The 19206-nt window shown below is 43.1% G+C and overlaps 1 protein-coding gene across 1 annotated transcript in view; it reads left to right on the forward strand.

The window, feature by feature from the left end:
- Positions 1-19206, forward strand: part of HBP5 (SOUL heme-binding family protein) — a 45226-nt gene that overhangs the window by 11591 nt on the left and 14429 nt on the right. Inside the window, exons 2-6 of the mRNA XM_087379031.1 lie at positions 3991-4128; positions 6788-6856; positions 8364-8435; positions 8568-8650; positions 16331-16462. Coding sequence (XP_087235157.1) covers positions 3991-4128; positions 6788-6856; positions 8364-8435; positions 8568-8650; positions 16331-16462 — 494 coding nt within the window. The remainder of the gene's footprint in view (positions 1-3990; positions 4129-6787; positions 6857-8363; positions 8436-8567; positions 8651-16330; positions 16463-19206) is intronic.

The raw sequence follows: 19206 nt of genomic DNA on the forward strand, positions 1-19206 counted from the left end.
GCCTTCCCAAAATCAATGGATAGGCACGTGCATTTGGCTTGGTAGGGATCACCTGAAAAATAGTCGGCACAGAAATTTCACATACATCCACTTCTAGATTCTTCACAACTCCCAAGGTCTTAACCCTGGTGTTGTCAGCCAATTTGATGCGATAAGGAAAGATAGTACTAGAGTATTTTAAATCAGCATCTATCATGGTCTTCTCACTCATGACATTAATTGATGCACCTCCATCAATGTACACATTAGGAATCACTTGACCATCAATGATCACATTAACCACAAGTACATCACCACCAACATCTATATCTACCTTTTGAACAACAGAAATGGCACTTTTTTTCTTTTTCTTCTTTGACACTTTTGTGCTTGCTAGCTTTTCCCATTCCTTCCGTAGTTTTGAAGACAAAGCAAGTAATTGACCAAAGGTGATATGAGCTGCTCATCTTTAAGTGCTCCATTCCTACAAGACTTTGAGGGGCCAATGATGCAGATGCCACAGCTTGCAAAGCTACCCTTTCATACTTTGTGCTTAAAGTTTTATATCGGATTGCCAACACAGAGACCATCTCACCCTCTCCTTGATAGAACCAATTCAACTGCAACATCAAAGCATTTAGCGACTCCACTGTCCCAAATCTCTGCTTCATTGTAGTCACTACTTAGTCCCAGTCCTCCTTAGTAGAGTCCGGCAAGGCGTCATGTTAACTCAAGGCTATACCTTCAAGAAAATCATGCAAATTTTTTGCCCGATCCTTCATGGACCATCCAGAAAGCCGGCATCCTCGAACAAAATCCCAAAGATAAGACTCCGGGTCTTCCCCTTGGGTCCCTCGAAACATTGGAATCTTCACCATGATGAAACACAAAAGGGAAACACCAAGATTCAAATAATATCCCAAACAAGATCCCAGAGAGCCTTAGTATACAAAGACCAACTTATTATGCATAACCACTTGTTGAAAGCCCTCCACAATGTGATTCTCAATAAAATCTTCAAAAATAAGATACCAACCAGCACCATGAAAACATTGTGTATACATGCATTTAAGAATCACCATTCTCACAATTGGAAGTGCATATAACAGCTTCAAGATATTGTACTCTTCATCATTTGTATAGCAAAAGAAGTTGAAAGCATTGAGAATCACCACTCCACTGTTATAGTCAAAAACTACCTAAAGACTCAACTCTCCTTCACACCAAGCTGCTAGTGCATGAAACAATCCCCAATCTATCATTGTGTTTGCTGTCCGCATTGTCGATTCACCAACATATTCAAGAGTGCAAACATAAAGGATATGATCATAATGACCGTGCGAATAGCTTGAGCATCACCTTCACAATCTTCTAGTTCTCTTAAACGGGCTGCAGTCTCTTCTAATGGAGTTCTTTCAGGCATCTTCTTTACCACATCAGAAAACACATGCCTATACTATGCATAACATGCAATCAAGTACACCCGAGACCATTTAGTAAGATGGGATGAATCCAATACCAAATGTACCCGGCGTTTCCACCAAAAGATGTGACATGAAGTTGGGGGTAATAAACTTCACGCACCTCTTCACTTCCTACTGCTTTCGAACTGAGTGATAGAGATATTCATCACTGGAAAAGGGACATTAAAAAGAAGCTTTGATACCAAGAGAACACACCATACTATCCTCCCTTATATGAGAATGAAGATGGTAATATCCCAAGTGATGTTGTACTCAAGCATAGCGAGAAGGAAAGGATCAACGGAGGCCATAATCTCAGCAAGCCGGTCTGCGCCAAAGAGAAGAGTGATACGTTGCTCAAAGAAGATCTTGCGGCTTAACATGATATGAATTGATATATATCGAGGAGTTTGAAGGGGCTGATTGGGTCGGATGGGTAGGCTCTAAGGAAACATTGCACCTCCTTCATAGACACCTTTACACTTAGCTCAAAACACTCTCCAAACTGTCATAAGACACAGAGACCCATAACTTTCAGTAGAGACACGATATAAAATATTCAAACACATATCCAGATGCGCCTTGAAATGGGCTTTGCTCTGATATAAGTTTCATAAGAAACAGAGAAGCGGTCGGAAAGATATGGGCAGTTTATTGGACGGGGGTAAAAACTGTTTGAAAAAGAAACAGTCACATACAGAGAGTCATAGATTCTTGGTATGAAATCTAATACAATAACTGAAGACATAGGATGATGCTCCTTGAAGAGAGCTTCGCGCTGATATAAGTTTCGTCCAAATCGGATGACAGAGCAAAAAGTTATGAGCAAAATACTGACAGGCGGTCAAACTATCATAAAAAACACCTACTCCTTCTACTGGTGCCGACTTGGGATAATACTACCTCCATGCTTAGACTTCATCAACGATTAAAGTCCCATAGAGGTTACCTAGGAGGGAAGGAAGAGCTCCCTTTGTGGCTTGGGAAATAGATAAACCATGTATGCGCAATGAGCGTCCGAATAGACAAGACTTTTGAGCACTTTGAAAGAGAAAACAATGGAAAAAGAAAAGAGACACTTAAGAGAGAGAACTTGAAGCGACCTTCATTACCAATAGAGTGAGACTCCACTCCAATGCAACTCAAAATATTACAAACACAAGGGAGAAGAAGAGGTTTCATACGTACAAGAGGGAGCAAAAGCTCCAAGACTACTCATAGAGAGAGATGGACTCAAGAGTCTACATAAGAGAATATCTACAAGAGGGAGAGAAGGCTCATGAAGAGGCTTGAGGAGACTAGAGCTACAGCAACATGAGGCCTAATGGTGGAAGAGATGATGAACAAGGGAAAGGAGGGCTCCTTTTATAGAGATTTTGTCACCCTCCTTCACCCATTTACCATTGTTGCTTGTAGATTCTTTTTCCCATCAATCAGATAAGCCCGTATGTCACCATCCATATCCTTTTTGGCTACTCTTGCCATGTGTCCCATCAAAAGATGCTCAAGACTCTTAAAATATTGAGAAAGTCAAGAGTCTCTCCACATGGAGTCCATAGGGACCCTCTCTTTTCCATATGTCCACATCCTCCTTATTCCACATGGGAATTCTAGAAGGATTCCTCTTGACTCCACACTCCTCCACATGCCTTCCACACGCTTGGCATGTGGCCTCTCTTATATTATTGGAACACATGGACATAAAGCCACCTCTTTATATGACTCACTCTTCCTATTTTCTAAAAACCCCATAATATCCCATACACAAATAACTCTCACCCCATATCAAGGTATTTATAATTCATACCTATGGTATTTACAATGATCCATTCCACTCATCCTCTCAATCCCATACAATATCTTAGAAAATAGAAATAAGTGAGAGCCGCTAGGCTATCACTTGATACTCAAACTCTTATCAAACATAGAAGAAAACAATACTAATGTCAAATAAAAAAATATCAAATTTTGGCGTCACAATACATTTCCATATATTTATGTAAGCCTATCTTTGGATTGCTTATTTTTTAGTTATAATATTTCAAATAGCTCTGCATCTGTATTCAATGTTATTGTCAGCTCCAAAGATTTTAATAGGACAAGTAAAGTCCACCTTGATTCCCTTGTTCTGTTCAAGTTTAGCTTCACAATCTCCCTTGGTCAAAAAATTGGAGTAGGATTAGTGTACTGTTATTCTTGGTGGCACCTACATTTTCCCTCCATGTGGGTCTTTGTACTTTAGAACTTTTCTATGCTTGTAATTTTTGGTGATGATATGCTTAAATAGATTTGCTTTACCTCGTAATGTGAAATGTTTGCTTTCTAAAAGTGTTTACATTTTATATGATGGATATGTATTTCGCCTTTTACTCATTGTGTGAAAGCTATGTATATTCACTTATATTCATATTTTGGGAATGCTCGTGTTCCAGCAGTGGTAATACTTTTGGCTAGCAAATGAAAAAATTGTATCAATTCAAGGTAGATATTACACAGGCGTTCTATGATCATGCCATTGGAATTTCTGATTTCAGTTCTTTGGTGGCAGTCAGGACCCAATGAAATTACAACTCGTTGGACAATGACCATGAAATTTGCACTTCTTCCTTGGAGGCCTGAGCTTATTTTCACAGGGGTGTCAATAATGGGTGTCAACCCAACAACTGGCAAGTTTGTCAGTCATGTGGTATGTGGAATTGGCTGCTTCTATTGCTATCATGTTTCTCTGCTGTCTGGCTATCCACCAGGTCATGGTTAGCCGTGCATGTATGATAGATAGCATGCTACTTCACATAGAGGACTACATTGTGACATGAAGCAAACTCACCAATTGGCATTTGGTTTAAGAAACATTGATGAGAAAATTTGTCATTTGTTTAGTCACGCATTCAGCTTCACATGTATGGTTTTATCAATAAGTACTGCGACAGACGTGTTCCCCTTTGTATTATATGTGCATGTTTTTTACTGAAGAAGTTGGAATCTGCACATGTTTAGAGATTCACTGGTACATAGTGAGAGATCTTTGTGGCCAGGTATTATCTTAGATAAAGTGTTTGAGGAGATGTCCATTCTGGCCCCTGGGTCGTAAGCTGAATGGTTTCTTGATGGTCACATGTGCGATGCAAGAGAAAGTGATTAGTGCTATGAAGAGACAAATCATGCTGAGCTAGTTCGGATTGGTTGTAAGCTGAATGGTTTGTTGATGGTCACACTTGCAGTGCAAGAGAATGTGCCTGGTGTAATGAGGAGACAAATTATGCTTTGTGGGGATTGTACTAGGGGCAAATTTCACTAGAGGGCTAACTAGGAGGATTTGGGGGAATGACTATGAAAGCTCCACCCCACTCATTTGCAAATATGTATTGGTTTGACTTCTTATCTCTATCTACGTTGAGCTCGCTCTCCTTCCTGTTCAGTTTCATCATCCATTTCTATTTCCTCCCCCCCTCACTTCTCTCCCTTCCCATGCTTTTGGGACGTGTTCTTTCTTCCATGCTGCTGCTGGTACAATGGAGATTACATTTTGTACTCGATCTATTCATATATGCATGGTATTTTGGCAGTCTTTTGCTTGAACACCGTAAGATCTGTGTTTGTGTCTTATGCTATTGTGCACACACAGAGTTGTATGATCTTGGGAAAGTCTTCTGCTGCAGGGAGTTGTCTGTAGCAAGCAAGCTCTCTATATTTATCTGACATGGTAGGAACCCTAAGCGGTTCTCAATTAACCACTTTTAAGTGTCATTACAACACTACCATATGGGGAGGTTACCTCTTCTTCAAGAGAAACCTCTACCATATGTGGAAGAGCGAGAGAGAAATAAAGATGCCATCAATATATTTATTCAAAATGCCCTACATCGACTAAATAATGCCCCAGCAGAATACCAAGTCCTTGGGGTTAGTGTGTCTCTTGGAAGTAAAGCTTAAAAATGGGGGATGAGCATTAGGGGAACCCACAAAGTTCCTAAGACATCGGCTGAGTTTGCACAAGCTTTCTTGGAAGAATTTCCACGTGGGAATGAGCTTGAGTGAGCGTGGGAGCATATGGATCAGTACATTATATGGTAGAAATCCTGTAATTCGGTAGGTTCCCGATTAAATGGAGGCTGTGCTCAAAGTGAAAGGTATGGTTGTAAAGGGGTCTCGAAGATGATTACAAAGTTGAGGGGAGAGAAATTCTCCCAAAACTTTTGATGAGGCTATAAAGTAAACCTAGATATATGAAGATAACCATTAATGAGGGTTAAATGGAATTTATACTTCAAACCAGGACCTAAACTAGTGTTTGTACCAAGACCACTTAGAGAAATTATGTTTAAGATGCAATGGAAAGGACCATTCCTCTTGGAATTGTCCGAGGACTAGTGCTTTTGATAAACCTCAACAGAACCAAGTGCTTATGGTAAAGGGGTTGTAATTGGGATTGAAATATATAAAAAGGTCGATGTTTATCTCAGGAGGACAAGACCCACATGTGTTGCTGCCAGATCTTGGCCCTCTTTGCAACTGATATATAGTACCATCTCATGGGTTGTACACATGGACATTAGAGTAGGAGAGGCACATCAAATATCAAACACATATCCTCTTGAAGGGGAGGGTTTTTGCAGTACGAGCTATCCCCCTTCTGTCCCTCAAGTCATAGTGCCACTACTTCCAACTTCAGTCTTGTCTCCGTCACTAACTTCCGTAGACTAGCTCCTTCATCCCTTTGTCTGAACTTAAAAATTGTATCTTTTCATTGGATTTGGGGCTTGTACTGAGCATGTAGGAGAAGTCTAACAAAATAACACTCACGTGGGCACTCCTTCCACCCCATGTGGAGGGCCAATATTTCTCAATTTCTGCATCATCATGCACCCATGAGCATCACATTCTAAGGCATACTTGATTGTCAAGGTTGATGGGGCTGATTCCATGTATTTTCCTCAGAGTCCTCTTGCTGCAGGTAGCACCCCTACCCTTTAGTTCAGAGATCCCATTCAGGTTCTTTTCAGGGTCAATGGATGATTGGAAACTAAATTTGTGCTAGGGCTATGTTGCTTTACGTAGTGTGGAATCAGTATAGTATGTTGGTGTTGGTATATGAGAGAGCAAAATTAAGATTGAGGTCTCCACATATAATGTAAGCTTTATATGGTTGATTACATGGGTTAGTTGAAATTTATAATTTGGTCAGTTTAAAAACCACATGATTGGAGGTTTGGTTGGAATAATAACAAAGCTGCGATCGGATCAGAAAAAAGAGCAATATGCATGATTAAGTGTTTTAAGTGAATATAGCAGGTCTGCTGTATCTTTGGATTGATTGATTTAGGTTTGCTTTATTTTTAATTCAGGACTATTGGGACTCCATAAGGGACAATGAGTACTTTTCCTTGGAGGGAGCTATTGATCTTATTAAGCAAGTAAGTTTTGATAGTTATTATTAGTCCTATCTGTTCTGATATAACATTTGTTTATTGCTTCAACTGGAGCTTTAATGCAACCCATGAATGTTTTTTTGGGATCTTTTGTTTGTTTGGATTTTAAGTGAAAATGAACGATCCTATCAAGTAACAGAAAATCACAGGCCACATGCTTTAGTTGCATCAGCCTTCATGTTGAGGAGCCAAAGTAACCTAACGTAAGAAAGACTCAAGTAAACTATAGAACAAAACTATCCATGGTACCTAAGAAGTTCACCAACAAAGGACAAAGCGAATTGCAAGTCAGAGTGCTTTTTTAAACCGTCAAAACGGTAAGCTCTTGTGTTTCTCTTGAGGTCTCTCATTAGCTCCTTGACACCCCACCTTCCCTTCATCCCTACTTGTGCTGTCCCTCTAGGCTCCTTCTCTCTCCTTTTGACTCCTGTCCTGACCATCCATGCACTACCATTCTCAGTCACAGGTTTTGGGCGTACTTTCTTGGCACCGTAGGTGTCCAGCCTGCCTTTTCCATCCACATGCTCTGCTTTTGTGTCCCCATTCCACCCCTGATTACCCCCTATGCCCTTTCGCCTGGTAGTGAATAGCCTCATGTCTGTTTCAGTGCCAAACAAGTAGCTGTGAGGGACTCTATCCCCCTACAAGTGTGATGATTCATTCATGCCCATGGTTGTGCCCTGGTGCTCGGTGGCAGCAAATAGCCTCTTGGTTGTTTTGTTGCCAAACAGGCAGCCGTGTGGGAATCGATGCTACAAGTGTGATGATTCATTCATGCCCATGGTTGTGCCCTGGTGCTCGGTGGCAGCAAATAGCCTCTTGGTTGTTTTGTTGCCAAACAGGCAGCCGTGTGGGAATCGATGCTACCCACAACCCTACAAATCCCAAATCAATCAGGTCCCCTCGCTGCCCCCGCTTTTCTGTCCCCCCCTGATTGGAAAAGGGAAAAGAAAAGGGTTGCAACCGAAGATCAACATCCTAGAGCAGGAGGTCTCGGACCTCAATTCAAAAAGGTGAGCAGTAAAGAAGAGTTTGGAGAAAGCCAAGCAGCCTGCTAAGTTCTAACGTGGGTTAGAGACACAGTACACTGAGCTCCAAAAAAAATACATGGTTGTCACGGAACAAATGGATGCCATCCTGGAAGAAACTCATGATAGAAAGATGCACAAGTTTTGAAACGTTCTTACATTTCTTTGTTTTGCTGTGGTGTTTTCAACACTTTCATCGTTACTTCTTTGAACTATACCATGGTTGTGGCTTGCTCCCAGTTGTTTCTCTCGATTCTCAGATTATGTTGTTGTCGGGATCCCAAAGATTGGCTTGTAACGTACACGTTTTTGTATGTATTGATATCTAAACGAGTAACTTTTTTAGCGTTTTTTTCCAGGGCTGATACAGTGTTATTTCGCATTTTCAGTTGGAAAGCTTTGGCTTCAAGTTCTACTTCAGCTTAATCTCATGTGTTTGACATGTTATCAATTTGTATACTCAGCTGAGATACTACAAGACACCCGATTTGGAAACGCCTACATATAAAGTTTTGAAAAGAACTGATGTATATGAGGTATGCACTTCTGGTGGATGTATTGCAATATGGTGTGTTTGGATATCATCTTCTACGTCTCCTCTTAGTCCATTTATAAGTAATTATTTTCCAAATCTGGTTAGCGTTTTTCTAACCTTGTTATTTTGACAGGTTCGTGATTATGAGCCATTTATGGTTGTGGAAGCACCAGGGGATCAGTTGACAGGGTCAAAAGGTTTTGGGGATGTCACGGGGTATGCACACTTTCCAGATGATTTGTGATGTGGTTTAGTGGGTTTTTGTTCAAGAGCTGTTATATAATCCTTTCCAGTGTTTCCGTGTTTCTGGTCATTCATTCATGTAATCATCATATCTTTTTCACAGATGATTTCTAAGGGAACTCTTAATGATGTCATTTCAGTATAACCCATCTGCTTTTCCAATACCTGTTTGGAGTGCTGTTATATGGTCAGAGGTGACCCATTGGATCGTTTCTCAGAAATCATGTTCCCGAACACCATTCATCTAGCTGTGTGATAGACTTCTGCGTAAGCTTAGAAGTCTTTGCAAGACATGATTCGAACAATTGCTTGATAATTGAAGGGTTTATGGGACTCTTGCATGAGGCTGTTGAAAAACAGTTTCATTGAGAACATTGGCAATAGTCGGAGAAATATGGTAGCCACGTGTTCCTTTGCATAAGCTTACCATACTGTTCAAGATAGGGTGTTCTGGGATTCTGGTGTAGCTTCTCAATGCAGCTGCTTTTTCCCTGATTAGCAATACACACAAATCGGATTAATTCAGTGGTCAATTCGTTTCTCTCATTGTATGATTTTCTGTGCCTCTTTTCATTGCAAGTATGGCATCATTCTTTATATAGCTTGGATAGTTAAAAATTCAGCTACAGATTGGTTTTGATGCCAGAAGGTCTATCGCTATTTTACCAAAATATAGCAACACTAGTTTGGAGCCTTTGTTAAATTTCTTGAGAATCATAACCTAGACCTTAGTTTATGACAGAGGTTTAAGAGGAAAGGGAGGGACACAGTCTAAACAGGAAATTGGGGTTAAAGAAAAGCTGAGGTAAGAGGGCCTTGTCTCCATCTGCATGCGGGTCACCCTCAGCGTCCTGCCTAGCTCCCTCTGTCACACCTAGGAAAATAGCCCCTAGGCAGAGGAGAGAGGGCTTTACAGCCCTGATATTCTCACCATTATTTGTACTTTACGTATTTGGGATTTTTCTCCGCTTACTATGCCACATGTCATGAAGCTTATTAGAGGTCAACTCCATATCTTCATGAAGTACCATTAGACCACACCATGGCACAAGCGATGGAGGCCAATACCGCCAACAGTCCCCTCCCATTGGCTGAACTACTGAAACATCGCATTGGATGCCACACATACTAGGGTGCACTCACCAATTCGGGCACATGTCACAAGTAGTGACATATTGAAAGAAAGAAAGTCTTCGGAAGACCGATGGGTCTATGAGACTGTGAGAAACCTGATACAAGCCAGCTGAAAGGGTGGAGCTACGAATTGAGCATCGACACCCATACATGCTACATTGTCATATCAAAATAGTAGTCAACAACTACATTATTATCAACATCATCATTAGAGCGATAGTCATCATAATACAAAGTGAAGTATGCTCCAAGGTCACTGTGGTCCCCCCTCATCAAGAGTGAGGGAGCGATAGAATGAAATCAGATATAGAGTGCTGCTGGCTGCCTGTGGATGCAATCCTGCACTGTGTCCTGGCTACGGCTCTACTTCTAACAAGGGCGAGAGTCACCCTTGTCAATCGCACTCCCACTCTAAACATGGAGGGAATGTCCCCAAGTGTAATCTGTGCATCAATCCTCTGCTTGAGCTGCTATGTCACTGGAAGAACTCCGGGGGGGGGGGGGGGATTTGTGTGGTCCGACTGGAAGAACTGCATGATCATACTCTAAGGAGAGTCTACCAGGCTACACTCCTCCTGTCTCTGAGATCGGAGTAGGTGCTAACGATGTCTAACTGCCTTGTGAATGAACGCGGCCAAGCACCTTTGATTTGGAAAAGCGAGAAATCGTGATAACAACCTTGAGCTATCTATGAATAGTTAATAGCATCGCCCTCTAATCTCATAGTAAACTCGGCATTTGAAGATGAAATGTTCCTATGACTCAACCTCTTGTAGGCCACGCAGAGTCTACATCTCTCCCTGGGTAGACCCTCTTGCCAACCACTCTTAATATGGAGTCTATGTGAAGAGACCCGAAACTGCCCAATGGAGATCATCGGTGAATGGGGTAAATGAATCTGTGTATATCCTGGTGGCTCAATAAACCTCTCATCCCAGATATGTAGGCAATGATCATTTTGCCAGACTTGCGAAAGCCTTTTGTTCTTCAATGTGATGCAAGCGGCAATAGTGTTGGTGGAGTCCTTATGCAGGAAGGCAGAGTGGTTGCATATGAGAGCAGGCTGCTCCAAGATGCTGAACACAACATGAATGTATATGAGCAAGAGTTGGTATCTATAATTCATGCTCTTACTGTATGGAAGCACTATCTTTTAGGTGCTGATTTTTATGTGCAAACTGATCATCAATCGATGCGATACTTTCTCACTCAAAGAAAGTTATCAGAGAAGCACATGAGATGGGAAAACTTCCTTTCCATTTTTCTTTTTCAGATTGTACACGTGGCTGGAAAGAAAAATGTAGTGGCTGATGCACTTTCCAAAAGGCCATGTATGGAAGCTATGTCCAAGAAACCACAGGTATCTGCAGTTACCATTGCTTATCACAATGAGCTTGATGCCATGAAGGAGCAGTATGCTAGAGATGATGCTTTTGCACGTATTTATGATCAAGTTATGGAGGGCAATAGGCATGATCATTACACACTTAAAGAGGGATTTATGATGATGCATGGAAAGCTGTGTGTAACGCAGCCATTGAGGCATAAGGTGCTTACTGAAAGTCATGCCCCACCGTATGCAGGGCATAGGGGTGTTGAGGTTACAATCAAAGCAATAGAGCACTACTTTTATTGGCCTTCTCTACAGAAGGATGTTGAGGCTTATGTCAAGACATGCATCACTTGTCAAAAGGTGAAGTATGACAGGCAGAACAGCCCGGTTTACTTCAGCCTTTGCCTATACCAGATAGACCATGGCAGAGTATCGCCATGGATTTTGTTTTTGATCTCCCTCGCACTCTTTCTGGTCATGATGGCATTTGGACCATAATTTGCAGATTCAGCAAGATGGCTCATGTCATTCCAGTAATGAAGAAGATTACTTCCGAGCAGATGGCAAAGGAGTTCTTAAAATCTGTTTCAAGTATCATGGGATGCCTGAGTCTATCGTGAGCGATAGAGATCCACGGATGACCAGCATGTTCTGGAGAGGTTTGTTTGAAGACATGGGTATAGTCTGATGGTCAGTCAGAAGAGGCAAATTCTATAGCTTTGGATTTGCTTCGATGTTATGTGTCTGAGCACAAAACAAAGTGGGAACAGTACTTGCCACTGATTGAGTATTGATACAACAATGCAGTGCACTCTTCTACGGATAAGGCACCGTTTGAAATAGTGGAAGGAGTGAGAAAGGTTCCTCCTATCTTGCATACAAAGGAGAAGATTTTTGTGGGAGATGAGTATGTGGAGGACTTGCGAGCAGCCTATGAAAAGGTTAAGTATACCCTCCAACGCAGCCAAGACAAGCAGAAAAGAGCTGCGGATAGGCATCACAAGAACTTGGTTTTCACTGAAGGTGATTGGGTGTTGCTGCGTTTTCTTAAGGCACGCCTCAGGAACAAGAAAGGGAAGGTAAAGCTGTACACCAAGCTGAATATGAGGTACTACGGCCCCTTTCAAGTTTTTGAGAAGATCAATGAGGTAGCTTACAGGTTGAAGTTACCTGAGCAGTGGACCATCCACAATGCTTTCCATGTTAGCTTGCTGAAGCCTTTTTATGGAGAAGTGCCACAGGATATGCCAGTTGAAGAGCAACCTGAAGTTGATGAGCAAGATGAGGTCTTGATTCCTGAGCAGATTGTGGCACATAAGGAACAGAAAGTTAATGGTAGAGTTGCCATATGCTATCGCGTGAAGTGCAAGAATTATCTTGTGAACGATGCGATCTGGATGGAAGAGAGTGAATTGGCAGATTCACCACAGGTTTTACAGCTCTACCTTGAGGCATTTGGTCTTGAGCCTACTACGGTAGTGATTCATGTCGGTTCAGCAGAGCACATGTCTTGGGCATTACCGGATGCTCATGGGGGGAAGAGCACCTCCGTGCCCACAGTGCAGACAGGCTCACAGGATATCTAGAGGTCGCTTGGTGACACTGCGGTTTCACCCGAGGCACTGATGCTAACAGTGTTTCTGCCATGAGACTTCTATGATGAGTGATCATGACACTCCAGTTGGTTGATACACTGCCATACGGATGGATCTGCAATCGTGCTGTATGTACATTGTATGCTCCCTCAAATCTTGAAGCTTGATGAGGTGAGCATTCATGGAATCACCCTCATCCATATGTGTGTGAAATAGCTCTCTCTTTAGGAAAGAGATATGGGCATCATTTTTGGCTGCAAAACGTGCTCTCTAAAATATCCCAAGCTGCCTTCGAGGTCTTGCATGACCGAATGTGAGGAATGATAAACCTTTTGACAGAAAGGGAAATGACTGAAAGTGCTTGTGCATCACATGAATCCCACCTTTTCGGTTCTTGTGTGGGAGCCACAAAGGTAGCAGCTGCTACTCGTATCACTTGTCTTGCACCTTGACCTCTACCCCATCCTCCACCTTGTTGAGTAGGAGTGACAGGTGTAACCCTAGTCTTTGGCCTTGTCTCATCTCCGTTGACATAATCCCATAGATGTTTGCCAACTAAGATGTTGCGCACCATAAAGCTCCACAAGGAGTAGTTGGTGCCATCCAACTTATCCTCCTGAGTGAGGACACCAAAAAGCTCAATGGGATTGTTCTGAGCCATAGCTGCCAGACAACTCAAAAAATGCAGCAAACCTGACAAGTGAAATCCCTTCCTGGGATGAAAGATGCACAACCAAAGCTTGCAAAAAATTTGCCCAAAATGACAACTTGCTATCATAGTCTATCAAAGGCTTAAAATGCACCAGAATGCTCTACAAATGTCCAAAATCTGCAAAATCTGTCTGCAAAAATTGGCAAATATCTGCAATGTGACTCAAACTGAATCCAAAATTGCCTGCAAAACTCCCAAATGATCTGTCCACTGCCAAATTGCATCCAAAATGCAAAAGCCCCAAATTCTTGCAAGAAATTGCAATTGAAAGAGAGCAAATTGACTAAAAACCCGAAATGTTACTAAAATTACACTTTACTTGCAAAAGTCCCAAATTTTGCAGAGCAAATCCTAACTGCAATGTCTGCCTACGAACACAAAATGCCCCAAAAATCTATAGCAATTTCTTGCTAGAATGGCATCAAATTTCACCTGCAATGCAAACTGAAGTGCAAGGCAACTGCAATGCACCTTGCAATGCCAAATGTGAAATGAAGCTTGTAGCAAATAGCTCCAAAACAGGTCGAGGCTTGTAGATGTCAAAACAAGCTATACGGACTGATTGTACGGATGTACGTCAATGCTGGTACGAAAGCCCATATGGCTGACGGGACTGAAGCTGTGTGCGATGTACGGAAGACCTGTACGAATTGTTGTCCGTACAGTTGGCACGATGTACGACGCTGACGACGTTGCATAATCTGTACATAGTACGGACGAGTCAAAAGAGCAGTATGGATGAGGCAATGTACGGAATGACGGTTGATTGCTGGTGTAGGTACGATGATACAATGTACGGATGCTTGTACTACGGAGCGGCAAACTCGTATGTCGCCTGCAGACTAGTACGGGAATCCATACAATGTACGGACATGCAGTAAACTGTTATGGCAGGTTGACGCAGTACAAACAATCAGACTGATGCACCGCTTTGCATGTGTGGGCGGTACGTCTGTAAGGCAGTCGTACGATGGCTGAATCGGGAGCTTGGGCAAGAGAGCTAAGGTTGAAGGCATGAGCTTAGCTGCTCTGATACCAAGTGTTGAAATGGGAGCAAGAAGAAAGCAAGGAAGCAGAGAGCAAAACATCAAAGCTGGAATAGATAAGATAAGAGAACTACAAGTGTGGAGGTGGTTTTGTCTAAGTGACAAAACCACACTAACCCACTAACTATGATTAGGGGGAAAAACCTCTAGTGAGGGAAAAGTGCCTCTAACTCACTTATGGATTATATTGGTCATTGCCTAGAATATGCCAATAATTCTAACACATACATTCCCGCTGGTCGAGCCAAGGAGTCAAAGAGTAGGCATTTGGACCACGGTCGTGAAAATGTGAACAGAAGCACTGCCTCTCCAACCTAGCCAATGAGGCATATCCTCTGCTCAGACGAGCCTGCATCGCCGGTCTTATGTTGCAGAGGGTCCGGAAGATAATCTCCAAGTAGGTGTATGATGAAACAATCTCGACCGGTGACCCGTCAGGAGTAAACTCCTGGTGACCCGAGATATATTGAAGATGATGACCTTGGTTTTACCAAGGTTGACCTTGAGATCATGCGACTCACAGAAAGGCTAGTGTGCATCTAAGTGCCTCTATAGGCCCTCTGCTGAGGACGATAGGAGTACCACATTATTTGCATAAAGCAATATCTGAATCAGAGTGCTAGCAAGAGAGCATCCAGCCCCCCCAAGTGTCTGCATGACTATCTCAAGTTCATCAATGAAGATAGAAGAAAGACAAGCCCATTATACACGAGCCACCCAAAGACACCATTACGAAACTTGCCGGAAGATTTGACCACTGAATGGGGAAGGGGAAGCAGTGTTGCAGGTTGTAGCTTCTCCTTGGGAGTGGAGGGAAGAGAGCTGCATGCAGATTGGAGGAAGGGGGCTGGGCGAGAGAGACAGTAGAGGTGAGCAGCAGAAGGTTTCTTTTAATCACACAGTTTGATATCCATTCCTCTCTTTTAGTGTTCTTCCATCTGCCCTTTCACTTCCAGATGACTGCATTTGTTTTTATCCGTAATCATTGACCATTTAACATTTCAGAGTTTGGCCAAAGTTTACATGAAAGTATCTGTTGAGTAAGGCATTTATTTGTTGTATTTGTCTTCCAAAGTTTTTCTTTTCCTACTTCCGATTTTGTAATAATCTATTAGCCTATTTTTCCCTGTTTTCTGTTCTCGTGGGCTTCATTGTGACAGCCTGTTTAGGCTCACCATTTATCACTATACTATGAATAAGCAGGCAAGTGTATTGTTGTAAAGAGGGATCTTACCCACCTCTACCAGCAACACTTGTACTCAGAACCTTTTTGGGCTGTCTATGTTTTTTTGTTTTCTTGTGCAAGGTGTGCCTCCCATACGTTAGAGTCATTGTCAAACGGTTACTTGGACTAAACAACGTTGAGGTTTTCCTCTCATAAGAGATATAGTGTATCGACGATTACTTGCTCTTATTTTATATCAGATTAGAATCAGCCAAGAAAATGTTGTAAAAAGTAATTGGATTGACTGGCACATTGCATTGAGTAAGGATTGCAACCATGATTAGTCTCAAAATGATCCTCTGGACTTCAAGTAGCTGCATTAGAAATACTTGCAGAGTTTATGACTGTCTTCCTAACCGAGGTAGGTGAGGGAGGCATATTACTAATTGATATTTGTGAAGGACATGCAGTGGAAGATTAGAATATTCAATAGGTAGATCATTGACATGCTTAGGATTTTGGATCTATGAATGCATTTGTTATTTGAGTTGCTGCTGGGATTTGGAGTGTGTTTCCATGCAGGCATTGCACAGCTAATACAAGCATTTGCTTTTATTTTACCCTTGTGCGTAAAAGCAATGCTTATTTCCTAAAGGGATCTTTTGCAGGTACATATTTGGGAAAAATGAAACTGGAGAACGAATTCCTATGACAACACCCGTGATCACAAAAACCACCAATGAGTTACAGTCTGATGTATGCATCCAGATTGTGCTTCCATCTCAAAGCAAGCTATCAAAGTAAGTGTCTTTATACTTGTTGGCTGGTTTTCTCTAGGTTAAGCTTAGTAAAGAGTGTCTGGAATTGCTGAGGAAGCATAGATGTCTGTATTTGCTGACATGGTGCTGCCTGTTGACCGCTGATGTGCCACTGATTGCGCTGCTGCTCTGCTGACGTGGTGTTGATAGCGCAACTGATGACATGGATGCCTGCGTGGTAGCCACGTGGCTGCCCTATGCAGCTACTTGCACAGCAATCCACATGGCAGCTCGGTATGGCATGGGCTGACGATGCTCGTGACATCCCTTTCTGCTGAAACTCTGACAGAGTATGAAAAGAGAGCCTCACAATATGCTGAAAGGAGGCATCTGAATGTGGTATACCTGGCTTATAAGTCCTAATATGCTGAATCTGAATCCCAGGCTCTTCTGCTGACGTCTAGTAAGGATACTTGCTGTGGGATAACGGATAGGGATGGAGGGAGACTCGTCGTGAGACAAACATCCTGGTCCTACTATAGTATTGCTACTTGTATTGGGGTTCTGACTCGAGTACTCTGAACTACCGAATCAAAGGTCGAGGCAGAACAAGCCAAGAAATGAACTTGGAACTATAGCTTGGAACTCGTATTGGGGTTCTGACTCGAGTACTCTGAACTACCGAATCAAAGGTCGAGGCAGAACAAGCCAAGAAATGAACTTGGAACTATAGCAGATATCATCTTGATAAGCCATGGTTTTGCTAGTCAGGTCGAACTTCAAACTGTTGCCACCATTGTGTCCCCAAGATGATATCCGCTGCCTGAGTAGGTGCGACCTTGATTGGCTGATTGTCTACCCACCTTGAGATCTGCAGAGTGGCTGAGATGACTTCCATGTTTCTCTCCACTTGCCATTCCCAAAATGCGCCATTTAGCAATGGTTTTCGTTGGCATGAATATCAACTGGGCCTACGGTCGCAACTCCTTGAATCTGCCAGGATGAGGAACTGTGGATGAGCAACTTAATGTGGCTCCTTCTGCTTGAAGCTACTTGAAGGATAAGCAATCTTGCTTCTTGTGGCCCTGCACATGACAATGGAAGCACCAGTTCTCTTTGGCATAGGTCGTTTGTGTTGCTGCATCCAAGTACCCGCCATAGGCGTTGCCATCCTTCGTCATGCTGCTCTTTTTTGGCTGCCCGTTTCCACCATCACCTGGCGTGGAGTCTTGAGACTTCTTACTGTTGACCTGCTTTGATCCTCGACCCTTGTGCATGAGCTCGAAATTCTGAGCAAGATCGTATGCTCTCTCACAATCCCGTGGCATGCAACTACAAATGCACCATTGGATGTCTGTACGCAGCCCTTGGAGAAACTTGCTCAGCTTCTGGTTTTCAGGGATGAACAGAAAAGACAGCAAGGGTTGCTGTTACAAAAGCTGAGCAATCTCCTCTCCTAGGACGCTGCCTGTATGCAAGGCCTTCAGTGTAGGTTTGATGAGAAATGAGGGGGAGTGGGGGGGCTTTATATAGGAGGGCCAGGATCCCTCAAAGTGGGCGACTAGGGAGTCGGTTACCTGCTCCATGCACCAACCTGGTAGGGCCCCCTAACCGACCTGATCTGGTCGGTTATATAGGGCAGCAAATGGCTGACCAGACCTGACTGGTCTGGCCTATAAATAGGCCCCTTTGTAGGCCTTGTGGGCTGTTGCTACCAGGCCCAAATACTGCCCTGCATGCCTCTCCAGCCCCCTATTCGCTGGCGCACTTTTCCACGCCTGGTTGCTGCCTCCTGCTGTCTGAGATCCGGTGCAGATCTTCCTCCAGAAAGCCAGGTATGAGACCCTTCATCCCCCTATTGTCTTCTACCCCCTTGTCCCCTCCAATCGGGGGCTCACAGGTGGGGATAGTGACATTCTGATACCCCCTCTCAATGACACAACTGTGGGCCGATCCCCATGCGTCGAATGAGGTGTTCCATCTGCTCCCTAGGAAGCGCCTCCGTCAAGACATATGAGATGTCGTCGGCGGTCAGGCAGTACATCAACTCTATGACACCTTCGTCAATGAGTTCTTGAACAAAGTTGTAGTGGACCTCGATGTGCTTTGTCCGTGTGTGAAACACGGGGTTGTTGGCAATTGCTATGCAACTGGTTGTCGCACATGATCACTATCGCATCTTCTTGAGTCACGTTCATATTGTCCAAAATCCACTTGAGCCACAATGTCTCGCACACCTCTGTACAAGCAGCCCTATACTTTGCCTCTGTTGATAAAGGGCAACAGTAGGTTGTTTCTTACTCAGCTATGACATGGGCCTGTTTCAGCCTGTATAAGGCCTTTTCCAGCTTGTATACTTTTGATGGGGATTTTGGAATCTGAAATCCTACATCTATCCGCTGGTACCATGCTCTGGGCGCCTGTTTCAGCCCGTATAAAGCCTTCTTCAGCTTGCATACTTTTGGTGGGGATCCTGGAATCTGAAATCCTGGTGGTTGTGCCACATATACCTCCTCCTCCAGGGTTCTATTAAAAAATGCAGACTTGACGTCCATCTGAAAAATAGGCCAACTGTGATGAGCAGCCAAGGCAATGACTATACGTATTGTCACCATCCTGGCTGTGGGGGCAAAGGTATCGCCGAAGTCAAAGTCCTTCTGACTGTGCATAGCCTTTCACCACCAGTCAAGCTTTGTACTTGTCCAAGCTCCCATCAGACTTGAACTTAAGCTTGTACACCCATTTAGTACCAATTACCTTCCACTTGGTCGGCTTGTCTACCAAAT

The sequence above is a fragment of the Dipteris shenzhenensis genome, chromosome 9, assembly GCF_047967505.1.
Source record: "Dipteris shenzhenensis isolate YYH24624 ecotype China chromosome 9, Dip_SZ_1.0, whole genome shotgun sequence".
Classification (NCBI taxonomy): Eukaryota; Viridiplantae; Streptophyta; class Polypodiopsida; order Gleicheniales; family Dipteridaceae; genus Dipteris; species Dipteris shenzhenensis.